This window comes from Nesoenas mayeri, assembly GCF_963082525.1.
Source record: "Nesoenas mayeri genome assembly, chromosome: 26".
Taxonomy (NCBI): domain Eukaryota; kingdom Metazoa; phylum Chordata; class Aves; order Columbiformes; family Columbidae; genus Nesoenas; species Nesoenas mayeri.
Window position 1 is genome coordinate 1,144,552 of NC_137552.1, and position 21,122 is coordinate 1,165,673.

General features: G+C 48.5%; 3 protein-coding genes across 3 annotated transcripts; 1 reads left to right on the forward strand and 2 right to left on the reverse strand.

The window, feature by feature from the left end:
* Window positions 1–2,490: 2,490 nt before the first annotated feature.
* On the forward strand, window positions 2,491–3,450 carry LOC308049832 (olfactory receptor 5F1-like; the record flags this gene model as incomplete). The annotated part of the gene is made up of 1 exon (XM_080359702.1): window positions 2,491–3,450. One exon carries the CDS (start codon window positions 2,491–2,493, stop codon window positions 3,448–3,450), a length of 960 nt encoding a protein of 319 aa, XP_080215828.1.
* Window positions 3,451–12,367: 8,917 nt separating this feature from the next.
* Window positions 12,368–12,670, reverse strand: LOC308049833 (feather keratin Cos1-1/Cos1-3/Cos2-1-like; the record flags this gene model as incomplete). The annotated part of the gene is made up of 1 exon (XM_080359703.1): window positions 12,368–12,670. The coding sequence occupies one exon, from the start codon at window positions 12,668–12,670 to the stop codon at window positions 12,368–12,370; it is 303 nt and encodes a 100-aa protein (XP_080215829.1).
* A 3,157-nt stretch (window positions 12,671–15,827) lies between these two features.
* LOC308049834 (feather keratin Cos1-1/Cos1-3/Cos2-1-like) lies at window positions 15,828–16,265 on the reverse strand (the record flags this gene model as incomplete). Its single annotated transcript, XM_080359704.1, has 2 exons — window positions 15,828–15,924; window positions 15,976–16,265. The coding sequence occupies 2 exons, from the start codon at window positions 16,263–16,265 to the stop codon at window positions 15,828–15,830; spliced, it is 387 nt and encodes a 128-aa protein (XP_080215830.1).
* Window positions 16,266–21,122: the final 4,857 nt, after the last annotated feature.

The window sequence follows — 21,122 nt, forward strand, 5'->3', positions numbered from 1 at the left end:
GGAGAACTGACAGAATGGCATTTGGAGCCTACTCTCCTCTTCCCAACCACACAGTCTGAGTTCTTCACACAGGTTTTGTATTATGGCAAACAGGCGCCATGGATGTGTGTTATTAGCTCTCCACAGTGAGCCTTGGGGATGATTCATCTTGCAAGGACGTAGCCAGTTAGACAATTCAAAAATGAATGCACCCTGAAATTACCATGTACAGAATGAGTTTTGTAAGAGCCTGACATTTAGTGACAGGAAATGTTTGTCAGAGATCTGTAAGGTAATCTTTATTCTCGTCTACCACCTGTTCCTCTAGTAAAGCAGGATTAAAGCTTCATCTGGCATAAACTGGTTGCCATAACTTACAATAGTGGGGGTATTTTGGCCCTCTGATATCAACAGAGACAGTGCATTTATGCTGTCACTGCTTGGGACCCCTGCTTTTTTCAGGGGAGGCATTTTCTTTAGGCATGACAAAGATGTGCCAAAGCAGAATAAGACATTGCTTTCTATAGAATTGCAAACTGAAGAAACTCTACATTCCCAAGAGCTGCAGAAGAAGAAAGTTGCCTGTTGTGGATACAGCTCTGTTGTTCAATCCCACATCTGGGCAGAGCCTGGAATCCCACAGTCTAGAGAACACCAGGGGACTGGAGTTTGATCTCCTGGTTTTTGGTTGAGAGGGGAGGCTGTTGAGGTCCAGTTAAAAGGCTGGACTTGTGGTTTCATGTCTGGAGGAAAGGTCTGACCTAGAGTTTAAAGTAAGCATTGCTGGGACACACAGTGCCGTGTCAGATTCTCAAGTCTCACAAGGAAGGGTGAGATCTGTTGTTCATAGACTCCATACTTCCATTCCTCTATGCTTTTCTGAAGTGTATGATCCAATATTTAGAGAAACAGAACTGGAAAGTGAAGAATCAGTCAGGGCCAAGCAAGCAGTGCCCTACAACAACAGAAGGACAGACATTCAGGCCCAGATATAGTTCCATGGAAAGTCTGAATTCCTTGCCTAGTGTGGAACTCCACAGGCAGAGCTCAGGCCCCTGACACTTTCAGAGATCATCCAGTTACTCCAGCACAACTCGAGCATAGCACAGTACATTTCTGCTTCTCAGGGGCAAGCAAGTCATTAACCACAAAACCACAGTATCTCAAGAAGACAAAAAGCTCCTGACCCCATAGGAAATTATGTCTCCCGAGTTAAGCCTTAGGGGGAGAAATCTTCTGATGACCAGTCTTTCTGTTCCTCTCCTGGGATCTGGACCAGACGAACAAGTGACCAGCAATTTGCTCTCCTCCTAATGTGTCAGTCCTTGTGGAAGATGAGCCATACATGGCAGGAGATGACACAAGAAAGCTTGCCTATATCCATGTGGAAGATGGTCATGGACATCCCTACAGCCACAATGTTTTTCCAGCTGCAGCCTCGACTGTGGTCACAGAAACACAAAAGGTGTGAGCACATAGGCTAAGCACATGTCTTCTGACTGAACTTGCTAGTGACTATTCACCCTTGGAAAAGTCTCCATGCAAAATATCAAGCAATTTTTTACAGGTCATTCAGGAGGTTATGAACATAAAGATACTAGTATGAGATGTACAAGGGACAAAAAAATGCATTCTAGCACAACAGAATCACAGAATCACAGAATGTCAGGGCTTGGAAGGGACCTTGAAAGATCATCCAGTCCAATCCCCCCCCGGAGAAGGAACAACCAGATGAGGTTACACAGGAAGGTGTCCAGGTGGGTTTGGATGTCTCCAGAGTAGGAGACTCCACAAACTCCCTGGGCAGCCTGTTCCAGTGTTCTGTCACCCTTACTGAGAAGAAGTTTTTTCTCAAATTTAAGTGGAACCTCTTGTGTTCCAGTTTGAACCCATTACCCCTTGTCCTACCATTGGTTGTCACCAAGAAGAGCCTGGCTCCATCCTCGTGACACTCACCCTTTATCTACTTGTAAACATTAATAAGGTCACCCCTCAGTTTCCTCCAAGCTAAAGAGACCAAGCTCCCTCAGCCTTTCCTCATAAGGGAGATGCTCCACTCCCTTAATCATCTTTGTTGCCCTGCGCTGGACTCTCTCCAGCAGTTCCCTGTCCTTCTGGAACTGAATATGGAGGTGTAGGTGCTGTACTGCTGCAGGGGGACAGCCCAAACACAGATGAAGGGGAAAAGATATGAAGCATATGATCTGCATAATCTTCTCTGACACATTTTCCTTTTCCTCCTCTCCTCTCCTCTCCTCTCCTCTCCTCTCCTCTCCTCTCCTCTCCTCTCCTCTCCTCTCCTCTCCTCTCCTCTCCTCTCCTCTCCTCTCCTCTCCTCTCATTTTTCCTTTTTTTTTGAGAATACAGAGATTCTCAGCTGTGTGTGAATATCCATGTTTTCTCTAGAAGAAACTGCCTCCACTATTCTTTGTGAAACAACACATCAACAAGAGCTTTATATTGCTGCTCTTCTGCCTGGCAAGTTGGAAAAAGACAGATCTACAGCACAGCATGGAGAGAGGCGAATGGGACAACCAGACATTGTTGATGGAGTTCCTCTTCCTGGGACTGGGGGATGTCTGTGAGCTCCAGACACCTCTCTTTCTTCTTTGTCTGACCATATATACAGTGACCATAGTAGGGAACATCCTCATCATTGCACTGGTGGTCACAGACCCACATATGCACACACCCATGTACTTCTTCCTGGCAAATATGTCTGGCCTAGAGACCTGCTACAGCTCCACCATCCTGCCCAGGCTGCTAGTCAGCTTCCTGACTGGAGACAAGACCATCTCTGTGCCGGGATGTATGGCACAGTTTTTCTTCTTCAGCACTTTTGCAACTTCTGAGTGTTACCTGCTTGCTGCCATGTCCTATGATCGTTATCTGGCCATATGTCAACACCTGCTTTATGCAAGCCTCATTAACTGGAAGATATGTCTCCAACTAGTGGCTGGATCGTGGGTTGCAGGACTGCTAATTTCTACAGGAATCACATCTGTCATATCTCGCCAGAGGTTCTGTGACTCCGGTGCAACTGAGCATTTCTTCTGTGAAGAAGCTCCATTGCTAGAACTCTCCTGCAGTGACACTGGGATGATCAGAAGTCTTAGCATCATATTACCTTTCCCTGATGTAGTTTTCCCATTTATGTTCACTCTGGCATCCTCTGTCTACATCACAGCTGCCATCCTGAGGATCCCATCCAGCATGGGGAGGAACAAGGCCTTTTCTACCTGCTTCTCTCACCCCACTGTGATCATTGTTTTCTATGGGACCCTCATCATTGTCTACACCCTGCCCAGAACAGTGCCACTGAGACAGCTCAACAAAATGTTCTCCATTTTTTACATGGTCCTTACACCTCTCATCAATCCACTCATCTACAGTCTGAGGAACAGAGAGGTCAAGGGGGCACTGGGGAGGGTGCTCAGGAGAGTTGCTACTTGCACTGACATCTCCAACTAGATGTGTATTTCAGAGGTCAGATCTGGTTCTCCTGCAAACGGGTGAAGAGAATGAAGGAAGGTATGTGCTTTATCCCAGGAGTACTTTTGCAAGTGTTTGGCTTTCACCTACGATGTGCAATGGTAAGAGGCAGAGATAAAAGAGGTCTTTAGTGAAATACATGCTCAATTGAGAAGAGAAGGTAATATCTTCCTCTGACTTGCTTTTTCCTTAGAGGCAATGGAATGGTTGGGCTACTGTATGTGGGAACTGAAACCAAATACTGAACTTCTCTTTGTCAAGGAAGTGAATAAAAAAATCTGGATTGAAATGTGACCTTGGTCTTGAGACAAGTGTGGTACCATTTTTTCTGACTGTGAGATCCTGGGGTGGGAACTTTCTTCCTTTAGTCATGTACATTTCCAGTGAGAAAATCATTCAGACCTTGACCCTGATGTCACTTTTATTTAATGGAAATCATTGGCTCAACACAGCTGCTCACACACCTGCTGATTCCTGCTTTGGTTTGAGATGTCACTGAGTACCCCACACATCCAGGTGTTCCTGCCAGGAAGATTCAGGGTCATGATGCAGTGACCTGTAAGGATATGAGGAGAACATGGATGCAGGAAGGAAGATGAAGGTATCTGAGAGGGCCCTAGCTCTTACTGTGGCCAGCAGCAGTCACACTTCATATATCAGAGAATCCAGTGGAAAAAGGTTTGTCATAAACTCACCTTGAGATCAGTGCTAAACACAGGCCACACACAGTATGCCGTCGGAGCACCTAATTCTTTTTTGCAGTGCGTCCTACGAGTTTGGCAGAATCAGGTGGAGTGGTGAATGTCCTTTCACTGTTGTGACACTCATCTCTGTTTCATCATTTACTTATTTACAGGGAATCCAGACTGTAAATGGAGTTGGTGTTGGATGGTGAGAGGTTTAGCTTTCATAGGTAGCATTTGAGAAGTATTTAAGGTGCTTTAGACCTATCCAAATATATGACTAGTTTTTAAATAAGGTAGAAAATTGACCTTACATTTCATCTGCTTCCCTGGACTTGCATAGGACCAATTTGGTTTTGTGCTCCCTATCTTAATCTTTCTTCTCTGTGGACAATAATTCCCTGATATAGATTCTGCCTTGGGCTCAGGGATATGGTAAAAACAATGTATCTATATTCCTCTGGGTAGCCCATCTGCTGACCCCTGGACGAGTTGAAGGCTGCTGTGATGGTTCTGATGATACTATTTGTCATACTTAACTACTCTCAGGATCTTAAATTCTGCCATCTCATATTCACTGCAGCCAAAGGTGCTTTCAAATGTCATACCCAGTTCTTCCTTTTAGGTGAGCAACTGGCTGAACAGATAATTCACCCCAGTCAGCGACCATTTTAAAGAAAATGTTTAGAATACAATGTAGATATCGCCTGGGTTTCTTGTGATCCACTGTGTTCCCCTTTCAGCAGATATCAGGGGGGGTGAGGAGAGTCCCCCAGGAAAGTGAGGACCTGTGTTTGAGAGGCTTCCTCTGTCAGCCTGAAGAAGCCTTTGTCTCCTTCCTCTCCTTGATCAGGTGGTTTGTAGCAAGTGTCAACCACAACATCACTATGTTGGTCTGTCCTCCAAGACTTTTCCAGAAACTCTTTACTCTCTCCCCAGTTCTACGAAGGAAAAAACTCTCACACTTGAGCCACTGCCAAGGTTCCCAACATTCCGGAAACATTTCAAAGGACTTGAAGTGTCAAACATGTGGCATGAAGATTGTTTTATCTCCAGAGCTGCAAATAAGTAGGTGGAAAATATGGATGTCTAAATACAGAAATATTAAGGTTTAGTTCATTCAACCTCATTTTAGATGTCAGACCATCTATCACAGTTATGGTCTGAGTCATAGCAATCTAAATAAAGATTTGAGCTGTGCATCAGACAATTAATCTGGTGCCCTTACTCAGAGCAGTAGGGAGAGATATTATTGGTGATGCAGTAGTGATTTGTTCTAGGAGATGATGGATCAACCATGGAAAGTTCTACTCTTTTTGCGTGGGTGAAGGAAAGAGCTCAGATTAATGCCCTTGATAGGCCACATGTAGCCTTACCATCTCAGTGAAGACATTGGCAAGGAATCAGCCTCGTAAACCTCCCTTTCATCCTTTCATGTTATAAATCAGCAAAAACAGTTTTCCAGGATTTGGCTTGTCTGAGATAATTGAGACTATTTCAGATATAATTATAATCAGAAGGGAATTGATCTCCCTGACCTCCAGAGCAGGGAGATCAATTTCTTCACGTGAGCTATTCATCTTTGTTCAACTGATCGTCAGTGGAGAGAAATGGGCAACCTCAGGCCTTAGTTCACCTCCTACAAATATTACTGTACAAGTTAGGCAAACCGTGTTTTAGAAGGATCAGTTTTTTCCCAGTGGTGCTCAAGAGAGTCTAAAAACTAAAGCTGGCCTAGGCACAAGAAAATTCATAGTATATACCCATGTCTTCCTGAGAAGACTTCCATCCAAAAATGCTGTCTACACTCTATAGAGCCAAAACGGAGAGATGTTGGACATGACAAAATCACTCTCTGCAACTCCTGTGTCAAGTTGAAGGTCTCAATGTAGTTAAAGGAAGGCAATTTGCTTGTGCTTTGTGTGACAGATGCAGCTGATTAGAGCAACCTGCCCAACTTCTCCACACAAAAAAGCCCTGTCCCTGCCAGCTCTCTCTCTTCCTAGAGTACTTTCGACATGGCAGAGATGTTCAGCAGTCGGATAGAGATGCTTGTACAGCGGTATGGCAGGTAATGAGTTCACTTCTGATAATTTGATGAAGCAAGCTATGCACACATGGCAATGCATATTGGTCATGCAATTGTTTTATATTTTACAACTAGATCAGTGGACATTTTGTTCACATTGGCTTCACCAACACTTTCTGGCCTCTATTACAGATTATAGCCAAACTGTGGAGACACAAGCTGGAGAAGTGGAATGTGAGGTGAGTGAAAAATTCACTAGATTTCTGAGCTCAGAAGATTCTCACCAGAGGTAAACACTCCATCTCCCATGAGGGCACCTTGCTTCACTGAAATTGCCACATCAGAATGCTTAGTCTTTACTAGAAACAAAAGGCAAAAGCTCAGACAAAAGGCAGAAAGAAATACCATTGTCTTGAGACCTTATTAAAATCCTCCTGTTTACCATCTCGCTTGCTAATAAAAACAAACAAATGAACAAAACTGGAAAAGCTCCCTAATTAGCCACATGAGAATGACCTATCTTCCAAGTCCTAACGAGTGGTAAAAAACATTCCACACCTGTAGGGGCAGGGCTGGGTGGTGTTAGCCTTTAGGTCACCTTGGGGGCATTGCATGTCTTTAAGTCTTTGCATGCAACCTAGTCAGCAGGAGCCTTGAGTCTTCTCATGCTACTGCGGAAAAGCTGTTCTAGGAACTCTAGGTGGACCAGTGTGTGCTAAGAGGATCCGCTTCTGTCTAACGCTTCTTCAATACTGCAGTGAACCACACAGATTCAACACTAATATTAGACCCAAGAGAAGCATGAATAAACAGATGGGTAACAGGATTTGGCTTGTCTGAGATTTGATTTCTTAAGAGCTGTAAAGATGGGCTTCAGCTCATGCTCTTTTTAGACGAGATCTGGCTTTGTCCAAACTGAGAAGATGCACTTAAATGACGTGACCCAGTTCAGGCTGTAATTACGTAGCATTCTACAACTTGGACTCAGATGAAATGGAACAGGTCCTCTGATGGGGCCTCTCACATATCCTTTCATTTTTCAAGGTTTCCAAGGGCTTAGTCCTCCTTCAGGGTCCCACTGCAATTGCTTCTACAATTTTCATTCAGTTCTATTCCCATTTAACTTCAGAAAACAAAACCAGGTGTGGACTTTCAGGATGTCTGCCTTGCTCCCCCTTGACCATTCCTCCACTGCTATCCCAGAAGACTGAGTGCACATGCCTCCACCCCTTTGTTCATCACCCAGCACGTGGAAATACACTCTAAGCACCAAGCTACAGAAACCTCTCTGATAGGCCTTGCACATGACCAAAGGGAGCTCCATGCCTCATGCTACAGCCTCTGGAGGGTATTCTCTACACACTAATAAGTCATTTCTGGGGGTTGGGTTCTGGAAAGGGTGGTTCCTAGAAGGAAAATGTTCTCCTTCTGCCCACAACTTAGACGCAGTGCCTTAGTCATCATGTCCAACTTGGAATGGCTGCTACTAGAAAAGATCCCAGCTAATGAAAAATGTGGAATTCTTGAGATCACTTATTGGACAGGATCTCCCAAATGGTGAGGTAAAAGAAGGTCCCAGGTCACTGTTGTCCTTGTAAGATCAAATGACCCCAGTGGCCACAAAAATGAGGATAGGGACATGAAGACCAGAAGTGCCGTGTAGAGAACTTATCCCTGTGACCAAGTTCTCCTCTGGCTAAGCTTGAAGGCCAGGCTGAATATGACCTACATAGCTAAGATTCCTTGAAGAGCTGCAGCACTTCCTCTTGAGGGGTACCAAATCTTGTAGCCCAGTAGAAATGCTTCCATAGTTCCATATGCCCAAAGCGAACCAGCAGGAAGGCTCAGAATGTATTCCAAGTGAGCACACACACACGCAAACCACACAGCTCAACACAGGCAGGCACAGTCAGCACTCAAATGCAAAAAAAAAGAGTACTAAGGCCATCCTCCTGTTCCTCACTCTGGTTGATTAGAAGGTCATTTAGTGGAAAGTACATGCATAAATATATACAGTGTCAATCTCTGGAGTAGCTTGGCTTAGACACTTAGAAGCTGTCCTTTGAATCCACCAACAGACATGAACACCACAGACATACTGGTCCTCTTATCCAAGGTCACACTCCAGTTGCTGGCACCAAGACCTCCATGCATACTGATTTGCTCAGAACAGAGTTTATCATGCTGGGAAATAAATAGAAATTGAATTTAATGAGAAAATAGGAAACACAGAGCTTATTAGGCTTAGGGCACGATCAGACAAGTTTACTAACCATCTACCTCTTTACACGTGATCAGTCCTTTTTATCCCTTTATTCCTCAGTTTTGCCACACTTGTTCCTCCACAAATTCTCCACGGGAGGGAAGGTGGAAAGGGAACCCACCTTTGGTTCCTCCCATAAACATCCCATACTAAGTCTTGGGCAATCTCATCATGTTTTTAGCCCTCATCCTCTAATGTGTTCCATATTGCTAAGGAGTAATCCCCCTCAATATGGGACCCATGGAACAGCTGAGAAAGTTGCATTCTGTTTCTGATTTCCTGTGTCCCAGTATCTACAAATCAAAGCCAGAATAGAGGAAAAAGGAGTCTTTGTCAGTTTTGACATACAAGAAGAAATCAGTGGCCACACCATGCTTCACTATATGTGCCAGCAAGAAGAGAGATTGGGATGGTCCTTGTTAATAAATGAGAGTGGCTGCACCTTTGAAATATTCACTGAATTTGTGTTGCCAGGGCAGAAACTTTGACAGCAGTAGAGGAGAGAACTCCTCCAGGGACATAGCTGTGAAACTTGCACCAAGTGGATCAGAAGAGAGAAGGAGCAAGGAAGTGATAGATGGGGAAAGAAAAGCAGGAGTTAGTCTGCCATGGTCTGGGCCCCATGGCCATGTCCCAAGCAGTGCTTGCTGCTCACCTTACGGGTCTGTCAGAAACACCCAGATACAGCTATGCTGAGTCAGAGCACAGGGGCATTGACAGGAACGAGGGTGCCAGTCCTCTGCAACAGAGTAATGGGAGCAGGTGGGGACCTCTGAGGAACTGGCAGCTTCATGTTCCAGTAGAGAAGCCCTGAATTCCTCAAGACTCAGGGCCAGTTTCTGATCAGTTACCTTAAATGTGTCTTTTTGTCCTCACCAGTGTTCAGGGCACCCCTTCTGAAGGAGCAGTCCTGCAGGTAAAGCAGCAGCTGTCCTTCCACATGAGAATCCCTGGATGTCTGGTTAAGGATGGGAGGAGTTTGGCCTTCTCTGCCACTTGACCTAAAAATAATCCCACAGGAGTGCCCCAGGACAGTGTCCTAGACCTGCAAGGGAACCCTCCAGCACTTTGGATGAACTTTATGACATGTCCCTGCCATGGAAATTCTTGGAATTCTCATTCCAGCCATCAAAATAAATATCCATTGGGGAATTAACATGGCATAAACACAGGAATTAAAAGATAACAAGGAAGGATCTGAAACACATGCCCTATCATTAACTGGGATGTTTTGCAACTGACCTTCTAAGAAAAATATTACTTCCACAAAGGACTTCTCTAGGCATGGAGCAGTTCAGGATCAGGCCAATGTCTCACTCTTTCATCTACTTTGGTCCCCTTTTTATTCTTACAAACCAGGTGAGTTGGAAGGTCCATCCTCTTCCTCCAGGCTGTGCTACTGCCTGAATAGATATCTTAGCTCTGTCTTATGATGAGGCTTGGGGTTATCTGTAATGGAAGTGGGAAGTGAGTAAAAGGTCCAGTATGAAGGAGGGTGGAGGATTTGATTAGGTGGATTCTGAGATCTGGGACAGATAAAAGCCTTCTTGGGCCTGGCTGCTCTTTGCAGACTCCTTGGGACCTAAATGCAATAAATTGTGCCTCCTCGCGTAACTTTGACCTCCTCATACATCAGGTACCTTGGATCTCTCATTATGGGGTGACAGGCTGCTCCTCACCCAAGCCTATGCTCTGCTTTCCCCGTCCTCACTCTCAGGTTCACCACCAGCCAGCAGCAACCACCGGGCTACAATCAGTGCCTGCCCTGCTAGTCCAACAATCCGACCAAAGTGGCCAACAGCCACAATGAGCCCTATATCCAGTGGTGAATGGTCTCTGCCATTGTCATACACCATCATGGTGGTGACCCTACCCAGTCCCATCCTCAGTTCTTTCTGGCAGAACACAATTGTGGGCTCCAACATCTCCGCTGCCATTTGAAAAATATTTAAACAGCTCATTCCATGGAAGATTAAGTGTGAGGGCCCTATCCTGGGAAAAATGGATGACTGTGAAAGAAAGGAGAGGGGGAACAGAAAAAAGAGAGGAGAGGAGAGGAGAGGAGAGGAGAGGAGAGGAGAGGAGAGGAGAGGAGAGGAGAGGAGAGGAGAGGAGAGGAGAGGAGAGGAGAGGAGAGGAGAGGAAGAAGATATAACACAAGGCAAGGCTCATGTATAAGAGCCCAGTATGTCATCACACAGGAGAAAAGCAGCACTGTTTGGCATGATGATCTGACACAGACGCTGCTCTGACTCTGGCAGTGCACTGGGTGGTGAGAGGAGTTGAACAGGGAAAATTTTGCCATGCTGGACATGGCTATGAGTGTTGTTTCCCTGGTCACCTCCTTTGTCTCATTCTGCCCAAGCACTGCAGTTCCAGTTCTGGGAACTGTCAGCAGGTTCCTAACTGCCTGTGGTAGGCATGCACTTCCCCTGAGCAGCCCAGCCTGGAGTTCTACAACAGGCAGCAGTTTTACAAAAGGGTATGTGTGCCTGCAAGGATTTCCAGGGCCCTTGTGACCAAGAAGATATTTGAAACATTGGGCCATAGTCTGGCTGCTCCAGTTGGTGGCTGCCAGCACTGGAAAACCTTTGATACTTCTGGGGAGCCTGGAGCCCAGCAGACATGGCAGCTTGATTCCCTTAGTTTGGCAGAGCAAATATTCTATCAACTAGGCCATGTGAGAAGAAAAGCTCCCTGGGGCAGAGGTGTGGAATCCCAGGTAGTCCTCAGAGTGTTTTGCTCTGCACCCCTTGGGCTGAGGTTTGGAGGTGGCTTAGAGCTGGGAGAGGGAGGAGAGCACAGCAGCTGACAAGCTTCAGCCCCAACTTCCTAGGAACTTCCTGGACACCTTGTTGAGTGAGGAGTGTGACATGGTCCAGCTTTGCCCACAGCCTTGGTGGACTGGCAGAGGCTGGTGACACATGGGTGTCCAATAGGGTGGAGCAGGGGTAGCAGGAGACATCTTGTGGGCAGAGGCACACTGAGGGGAGATGGCAGGGAGGAGCACAGGAACATGAGAGCAGCAACCTGTCAAGCAACCACCACCACCACACCTGCCACAGGATCCACCTGAAGCAAGAACCACCAGTCAGGATGTGCTCCCAGGGGCTGCTGGATGCAGAACCAGCTCCCAGTGCCATCACTGCCCACCAGTGCGGCCACAAAGATGGAATTCTCACTCAGACAGTGGTGGGGCTTCCCATGATCTGCAGGTTGTGCTCGAAGACTGAGGAGGCCATATGTGTTCAGGCTTGCAGAGAACCAGGCCCTGAGCACTGCTGGCTCTGTAGGAGCCAGGAACATGTTCCTCAGCTGCAAGGGACAGTGTCTTAAAGGGAGCCCACTGATGGTGTCTCACCCTCCCCTTACTCCTGGAATGCTGACAGTTCCTCTTGTACCTACAAGATCTCCCCAGAGTGACACCTTTAAATCTGGTAAATGCAGAGATTGTCTGGAGAGAGAAGGACAACACAGAAGCCAAGGCTGGGATGCAGCAGAACTTTAATGAACTGAAAAAGGAAAGGAGGTCCCCTGAGTGGGGGCCATGGTGCAGGGAGCACCAGGTGTACCTGGGGGTCTTTGCCCCTTTCCCACAGTGGACTACGCACTGGGTATCTGCCCGCCTGCCCCTGAGAAGCAGAGTGGCAGGAGGTCCGTCCTTGGATGAGGCTTAGCAGGTGCTCACAGCCCAGGGAAACAGAAGACAAGAGAGAGAAGAGACAGAGAAAAGAGAGTGAGAACATGGCAAGTTAGACAAGGGTCATGTTTTCAGAGAGCCCAGGCACGCTGCTTCCTGCATTTCTTTGCAGGTGGAGTCAAGAACGCTCAGTCCCTCTGGAAACAATAGTGAGGACCTCCATGCTCAGTTACCATCTTCTAGATTCCTGGGTTTTCTTCACCAGAACTGCATGACACAGCTTAGGAAGGCAGGCATCTTGTGTCGCAGTAGCGGTTGCTGAAGCAGAAGTCACAACACCCAGAGTTGATGGGCACTCCATTACAGCTGAGGATGTCACCAACAGCAGCGGAGGTGGAGGAGCCCACAACCGTGTTCTGTGGGAAGGAGCTGAGGATGGGGCCAGGCAGGGTCATCACCACGGGGGAGGGCTCAATGACAACGTTGGAGCTCAAGCACTGCCTGCAACAGGGCTCATTGCAGCTGTTGGCCAGTGGGGTTGGGCCACAGGGCTGGCAGGGCACGCATGGGTTGCAGCAGGACATGTCTTGTGGCTGGAGGTGCACCTGTAAAGGAGGGAAGGAAAGAAAAGAAGCATTGGAGTGTGTGAGGAGCAGCCTGTCTGCCCACCACAAGTGGCCCTAGGTACCTGCCAGATGGAGAGGTTAGAGCAGTGTGGGAAGACCCATGTACCTTCTTGCCTGTCTCCCCAAGCATTGTGTGAAGAGTATCAGGCCCAGAAAAGCTCTTCCCTAACCCACAGCTCACACATCTACACAGCCCACACTCAGCCACTCTCCACACCACTCCTTCTTCTGGCTCCCCTCCCAGGAGTGGGAGCCCCAAGCCCCAGTACAGGACAGAGCTTCCAACTCACTTGTTTCCGATGGAGAAAAAGGAGAAAGAAGTGGATGAGGGAGTGAAGATCTGCGATGGCTTTTATACTAGTCCTGCATTGCCCCAGGCCCAGAGGAGACTCCTGTGGAACTCATAATTTTCCAAGAAGCTTATCTCAAATGCAAAACATCTCAGCTAATGATATGAGCTGTGTTTCGGTTTCCTGAACAGCTGTCTTTTCATTTCCTTGTTTGGCCATACCCTCTGCCCCTTGAGGGCTCTTTTTCAGAGCTAGAGTGGGAGACCCGAGGATTCCTAGGAAATAAGCACATCAATGCATACGGAAGATGAGTTCAAGTGCCTGAAGGCTCACGTGCAGGCTGGGGACATTGGGCCTGGGCACTCATGTAGTCTTGTTTGCAGCCCCTTTGGCAGGAAGGGCCCTGCTGCTCCCAGACCTGTCATCCTTACCTGGATACCAAAAGGGCCCTGAGTGAGACGATGTACTCTGTCCCCTTTTTCTCACCATCCAAGGTGTCTCTGCTGCTCACTGGCCCTTCTCTCTGCAAGGTGGATGGTCAGCGGAGCCACTTTTGATTCTCTTATTCCTCATACAGCTCTGGGGAGGCTCTCTTGTTCCCCTGATGGGTCTCCTCCTCTCTCCGGGCTCTCTCTGGCAGTTCCCTACCAATGTCAACACCATCAGTGTATCTGGAGCCTTGTCCTGCCACTGGGTGCTTCCAATCACCCTAGCTGTCAGGTGAGTTCACAGTTGCTCATGTGTGGGCATTTGCGCTTGCTTACTTGCCCTTGAGTGCATATTGGAGTAGTGTGCAGGGAAATTTCATCTAGGCATGAGCAAAAATTCCTTCAGTGTTAGGGTTACCAAGCCCAAGACACCTTGTCCAGGTAGCTTGTGGAGTCTCTGTTCTAGGACATTTTCAGGGCTGTGTCCTGATTAACCTGTTGTTGTTGACCCTAATCCGAGCAAGATGATTAGAACTGTCCGACTCCGGACGCGCCTTCCAACCTAATCAATTCTGGGATTCTGGTCCTGGGTGATTGGCTACTCATTGATCACTAAGTTTTAGATTCTGTTGGATTTCCTAATCTGTGGAGAGGACAGACTTCTTTGGCAGTAGTGTGTCCCAACTCTTCCTGCTCACAGTCATGTCTTACGGCCAATCTAGGGCCATGTGCCAGTCCTAAGGGTCCCCAGTGTCATGCAAGGGAAGGTCTGCGTCATTGCACTGGCAGGTCTGAGGGCTGGGGCTACTCTCCCCTTGTTGGCACCAGTGGGACTCGCCCTCTCTTTGCCCAACTACAGCACCAATACCATTGGCTGCTTGATCTGTGGGGTATGTCCCTTGCTGGCCTGTGCTGAGGGCTGCTGGACTGGTGTGCTCCTTGTCTCTAACGGAAGCACCAATTGCCTGGTGTTCTTCCAGGCCTTGCTGGGCTCCTGTGGGGTCATTCAGCTCTCCACCAGGGCAGTGGATATGATAATACAGACACAAGTGACATGCCTCTTAACTATGGCAGTGCTTTTATTAAGACCATGCATGGTCCATGATCTTCACCCACCTTCCTACCACCACTGTTGAGGAAATAGGACTGTTGTATTCAACAGTGCTGGTGTTGCCTCTCCTCAAAGCATTGATTTAGAGTACAAAGATACAGAAGGTGAGGGAAGTGGTAAGAAAGTGGGAAAGAGTGGGCTTCACCAGGATGAGCAAGGATGTTGTAAGGACGGAGATCACCAAACTTGTGCAACCTTCTTTCTGGAGCTGGGCTTGGGGAGGAGAGGTTGCAATGGCTATGGAGAAGGTTCTACACACTGGGTGGGAAAGAAGAAGTGAAGAAAAAGGGAAAAGGGAAAAAAAAGGGAAAAAAAAGGGAAGGGAAGGGAAGGGAAGGGAAGGGAAGGGAAGGGAAGGGAAGGGAAGGGAAGGGAAGGGAAGGGAAGGGAAGGGAAGGGAAGGGAAGGGAAGGGAAGGGAAGGGAAGGGAAGGGAAGGGAAGGGAAGGGAAGGGGAGGGGAGGGGAGGGGAGGGGAGGGGAGGGGAGGGGAGGGGAGGGGAGGGGAGGGGAGGGGAGGGGAGGGGAGGGGAGGGGAGGGGAGGGGAGGGGAGGGGAGGGGAGGGGAGGGGAGGGGAGGGGAGGGGAGGGGAGGGAAGGGAAGGGAAGGGAAGGGAAGGGAAGGGAAGGGAAGGGAAGGGAAGGGAAGGGAAGGGAAGGGAAGGGAAGGGAAGGGAAGGGAAGGGAAGGGAAGGGAAGGGAAGGGAAGGGAAGGGAAGGGAAGGGAAGGGAAGGGAAGGGAAGGGAAGGGAAGGGAAGGGAAGGGAAGGGAAGAAGGAAGTCTGGCTGAGCAAGTGCTCTAATAACTAGGCCATGAGAGTAGAAAGGCTCCCTGGGGCAGAGGTGTGGGGTCCCAGGCAGCCCTCAGAGTGTTTTGCTCTGCACCTTGGGCTGAGGTTTGGAGGTGGCTTAGAGCTGGCAGAAGAGAATCGCACAGACAGTGACAAGCTTCAACTCCCTCTTCCTGGGAACTCCCTGGACAGCTTGTTGAGCAAAGACTGTGACAGGGTTTCCCAGCAGTCATAGTGGGATTAGAAGAGGCTGGTGACACACGGGTGTCTGATGAGGTGGAGTAGGACACTGGTTCAGTTGACTGTCAGTGCTGGAGAGCACTGCCTGACTGCCCCCAGGATGGAATGGGGCCGCAGGTTCTTCCACAGATGACGTTTAACAGGTACTCACCACCCAGGGGAGAAGAACAAGTGACAGAGAAGAGAGAAAGACAAGAGAGTGAGAAAAAAGCAAGTAAGGCAAGGGCTATGTTTTCAGAGAGTTCAAGCACATCCCTTCATGCCTGCCTTTGCAGGTAAAGCTGAGAATGCTGAGTCCCTCTGAATGCAACGGCCAGGATCTCCATGTTCAGTCCGTTACCATCTTCTGGGTTCCTGGGAATCATTCAGGGTGGACACCTGTGGCAGTTTTAGCAAGGCAGGCACCTCGTGCCACAGTAGCGGTTGCTGAAGCAGGAGAGGTCACAGCATCCCGAGTTGATGGGCACTCCATTACAGCTGAGGATTCTGCCAGCAGCAACAGAGATGGAGGAGCCCACAATGGTGTTCTGTGAGAAGGAGCTGAGGATGGGACCAGGCAGGGTCACCACCACGGGGGAGGGCTCAATGACGGTGGTGGAGCTTGGGCACTGCCTGCAACAGGGCTCATTGCAGCTGTTGGCCAGCGAGGTTGGGCCGCAGGGCTGGCAGGGCACGCACGGGTTGCAGCAGGACATGTCTTGTGGCTGGAGCTGCACCTGGGAGAGGCAAGCATTGGGGTGTGTGAGGAGCAGCCTGCCTGCCCACCATAAGCAGCCCTAGGTACCTGTCAGGTGTGCAGGTTATAGAAGCAGGAAGATCCATATACCTCCTTTCCTGTTTCCCCGAGCACTGTGCAAAGGGAGAACCAGGCAAAGAACAGCTCCTACCTAACCCATAGCTCACAAATCCACACAGCCCATGCTCACCCCTCTCCACACCAGGCCTTCTCCCTCCTCCCATCCCAGGAGTGGCAGCCCCAAGCCCCAGTACAAGACAGAGCTTCCAACTCACTTGCTTCCAAAGGAGAAGAAGGAGATGAAAGGTGTTGAGGGAGTGAAGAGCTGCGATGGTTTTTATACTGGTCCTGCATTGCCCCAGGCCCAGAAGAAGCCTTTGAGGAATTCATAATTTTCTGAGAAGCTCATCTCAAGTGCAAATCATCTCAGCTAATGATACGAGCTGTGTTTTGGTTTCCTGAACAGCTGTCTTTTCATTTCCTTGTTTGACCATATTCTCTGCCCCTTGAGGGCTCTTTTTCAAAGCTGGAGCAGGCCACCCAAGGATTCCTAGGAAATAAGCACATCATTGCATGTGGAAGATGAGTTCCAAGTGCCTGAAGGCTCACGTGCAGGCTGGGGACATTGGGCCTGGGCACTCATGTAGTCTTGTTTGCAGCCCCAATGTCAGGAGGGGCCCTGCTGCTCCTAGACCCTGTCATCCTCGCCTGGATGCCAAAGGGCCCCCGAGTGAGACGATGTGCCCTGTCCCCTTTCTCCCACCCTCCAACGTCTCCCTGGTGCTCACTGGACATTGCTTCTGCAGGGAGGTGGTCCTCACCACTGCTTTTGATTCTCTTCCTTGTCCTACTTCTCTGTGGAGGCATTTGTGTGCTGACAAGGTCTCCTGTGTTCTCTCTGGCAGTCTCTTACCAATGTCAACATTATCAGTGTTTCTGGGGCCTGGGCCCGCCACAGGGTGCTACAGAGTGATTTCACAGGTACTCATTTGTAGACATTTGTGCCCTTGTGTGTGGACTGGAGCAGTGTGCACGGAATTTTCACTAAAGGATGAGCAATAGCTCTCTTACTGTGGTGGTGGCCAAGCCCAGGACACCTTGTCCAGACAGCTTGTGAGGTCTCTGTTCTTGGAACTAATCTGGGCCCCACAGGACAGTGTTTTCATTAACCTACTGATGTTGACCCTACACTAAACAGGAGGATTGGAAGTGACCATCTCCAGAGGCACCTTTCAGCCTCAAAGATTCTGAGATTCTGGGCCATGGGTAACTGGTCATAATGTTCAAGATGATGCTGGACTTCCTCTCTGTAGAGAGAACAAGCTCCCTTGGCAGTGGTGGGGCTTAGATCTTCCTGCTCGCAGTCACGTCCTATGGCCAACATATGGCCATGTGCCCGTCCAAGGGATTCCCAGCGTCAAGTGAGGGAAGATCTGTTCCATTGCATTGGCAGACCTGAGGCCTAGTTGTACACTACTTTAAGCTATTGCCCTTCATCTTCATCCGCTACCCTACCAGCCCCTCCTGGGACAGAGAATAGTTTGTCTTCAACAGTGATGGTGCTGCCTTTCCTCAAAACACTGATCTGGGGCCCAAAGAAAGAGAAGGTGGAACAAGCATTAAGAAAGTGGGAAACACTGTTCTTCACTAGAATGTGAAGAGATGGTGGAAGTTCTGGGAGGACCCAGTTATGGCAAGTTTCTCTCTGGAGCATGGGAGGTGGAATGGAGTAGGAGTGGTAGCAAAAGAGTGGGGAGGGATCTACAGACTGGATGAGAAATGAGCAGAGGAGTAAAAGGGAAGAGGACAGGGCAAGGCAGGGAAGGGAAGGGAATGGAAGGGAAGGGAAGGGAATGCAGGATGTAGATCTCTTTGGTTTGGCATCCTTCATTTTTTGATAGAACGGTCAAGTGAAACAGCTAGATGTGGATTTCCTCTGTCAAAACATGTAATTGGCAGGAAGCATTTGTGATTGCCTTGAATACAGTATAGTTGACTTCCGTGATTGATGAATGGCTGGACTGGAGGTGCAAAGTGATGCAACCAACCCGTGTTTCCTTGGGACATAGTTGCTGGTGGTAGGGATTTGTGGACACCTCATGCTACAGTCAGTGGGACCGTTTGGTGAGCAATGTCCATCCCAGTACAAAGGACTGGTCACAGGCGAATACACCTGTGACAAAGCTTGCCAGCTGCTCTACAGATACAGAACCCTGGTCGAAATGAGTGGAAGTTGCTCTGAGTTTTCCCTGGGAGACCCTATATTTTATAGGGATATCAACTGGGTAGCTATGATATGCAAAGGCATGGATAAGCCAAAATGAACTGTTGCATTGGGGGATCACTGAAAATAGCCATGGCTTATCCATTATGTAGTGCAGAGAACTGTCCTCTGTGGGAGACCACTGAAAATCTTTCCACCATTCTGTCTTGGTTTTGTTACAAACAAGACCGATTTCCCTTTAAGTGAACTCTTCTTTCAGCTAAGTCCTTCTTAGTAACCACACTTTTCTGAAGTTGGGTACATGTTTTGGTAGACATAGCAACAGAATGCAAGGGCGCTGATAACGATGCACTTCCCGTAAGTGAGAGGGGCAAGGAGGAGTGAACTCAACAGATGACTAAAACCGACCAACTAGGTATTCCATCCCTTTATTGTGTACTTTGTATACAAGCGGGAGATCATGAGGGTCTCCACCTTCTTCAACTATGGCCAACATCTGGGAAGGACCCTGCCTGCCATCGCTGCAAATCTGAGGCCTAGTGATGGACCCTGCATCCTTGAATCCAGTTCCAGTTTGCTGCAGAGTCCAGCGCAGGACTTCTGGGTGCCCGTTCTGCTGCTGCCTGAGCAGCTGGTGCTGAGTTCCTGGGAATTTCAAGATTGGTTTTGCATATTTATATTATTTTCTCTATTTTATTAGTAGCATTAGTTAAACATTTAAAATTCTTTCCAACTTGCAATTCATCTCTCTTTTTGCCTCTCTTTGCTCTCCTCTTGCCTTTCCTTAGTGGGGAGATGGGGAGCTGAGGGTGAGCTGCAGAAATGACTTTACAACCTGTGCGATTGTAAAGAAGGTATGTAATTTTACAAGACTGGACACACGGGGGATAAGTCCACCCAGGACGAGTGGAAATTTCCAGTAGCTGTGAGTTGTTTATATGCAGTGAAGTGTTACATATTCAGGAAAGTTTTAGGAACATATTCACAAAATGTCCTCGAGAAGGCAGTTCTTATTGCAATGAGTTTCGAGAGACCATTTCCATAGTCTCCACCTCTGGCTCCTCCTGGTTGCAGCTGCACAGTGATCATGAACCCGGGTCCTCTTCTGTGTACACGGTCACCTTTGGTCCGGTGTGATGAGTCGTTTGGGACTCAGACTGCTGAGTTGGTTAAAACTGGTGTATCTCCTGTCCTGTGCCCAAGTTTCTGTTATCTAGTTCACTCAAGGATGCACCAAGGTTTTTTAGCTTTGCAAGGCACCAGCGAACACCTGTTTCTCGTACAATAATTTACACAAAGTTAAGGAAGATTAGGCAGTAGTGATGTGGGTTAAGGGTTCCTCTCTGTTAGCTCTTTAAGTCTTTAAGTGTTAGTTCTTTAAAAGTTAATTAATTAATTGTTACTTCCCTATATGAAGGGAGAGGAAAAGGGGATGGGGGTTAACAAAGCATCTGCCACGGTTTATTGTCGCCCTGCAATGAAACCTTGAAAAATGCTGATAGTGCTGTTTTCCCAGCATGTATGCAAAATACAACCAGTGTCATTAGGGATGGCTGCAGCCCAGTGACATTCTCTCAAGTAAGAAGGACAGACCTACCATGTGGGCAGAAAGACCTGAGGAGAAGGAAGACCAGCTGAATGTCTGGACAGCTGCTGGGTGGAGAAGAGGAGAGAAGAATTGGGACTGGTGTCAGCATTCAGGAGAAAAGCAGCACTGCTCAACATGGTGGTCTGACGCAGATGCTGCCCTGATTCTGGCAGTGCAGTGGGTGGTCAGAGATGTTGACCAAGGAACCGCTTGCCCTTCTGGAGATGATTGTGAGGGTTGTTTCCTTCTCCACATCCTTTGTCTCATTCTGCCTGAGCACTGCAGTTCCAGCTCTGGGAACTGTCAGCAGGTTCCTAGCTGCCTGTGGTAGGCATGCACTTCCCCTGAGCAGCCTGGCCTGGAGTTCTGCAACAGGCAGCAGTTTTACAAGAGGGTATGTGTGCTTGCAAGGATGTCCAGAGCTCTTACGATGGAGAACATTTTTCAAAATTCGAGATGTGACTTGGTTGCACAAGTTGGCAGCTCCAAATGCTGGAAAACCTGGTCATGGCCCTGGGGAGCCTGGGGCTGAGAATTGGAGGTGCCTTCATTCCCCTAGTCTGGCTGAGCAAGTGCTCTAATAACTAGGCCATGAGAGTAGAAAGGCTCCCTGGGGCAGAGGTGTTGGATCCCAGGCAGCCCGCAGAGTGTTTTGCTCTGCACCTTGGGCTGAGGTTTGGAGGTGGCTTAGAGCTGGCAGAAGGAGAAGAGCACAGCAGCTGACAAGCTTCAGCTCCCTCTTCCTGGGATCATCCTGAGCATCTTGTTGTGTGAGGATTGTGCGACAGTCCTGGTTTCCCAGCAGTCTTGGTGGGATTGTCAGAGGCTGGTGACACACGGGTGTCTGATGGGGTGGAGCAGGACAGTGGTTCAGTCGATTGTCAGTGCTGGAGAGCAGAGAGTTAATCCTGACACTTCAGGAAATCCAGGAGCTCTGCTTTCGTGTCAGTGGAGCCTGCAGATGGTGCATGGCAAGGCATGGGTGACAGCTTATGAATGTGGAA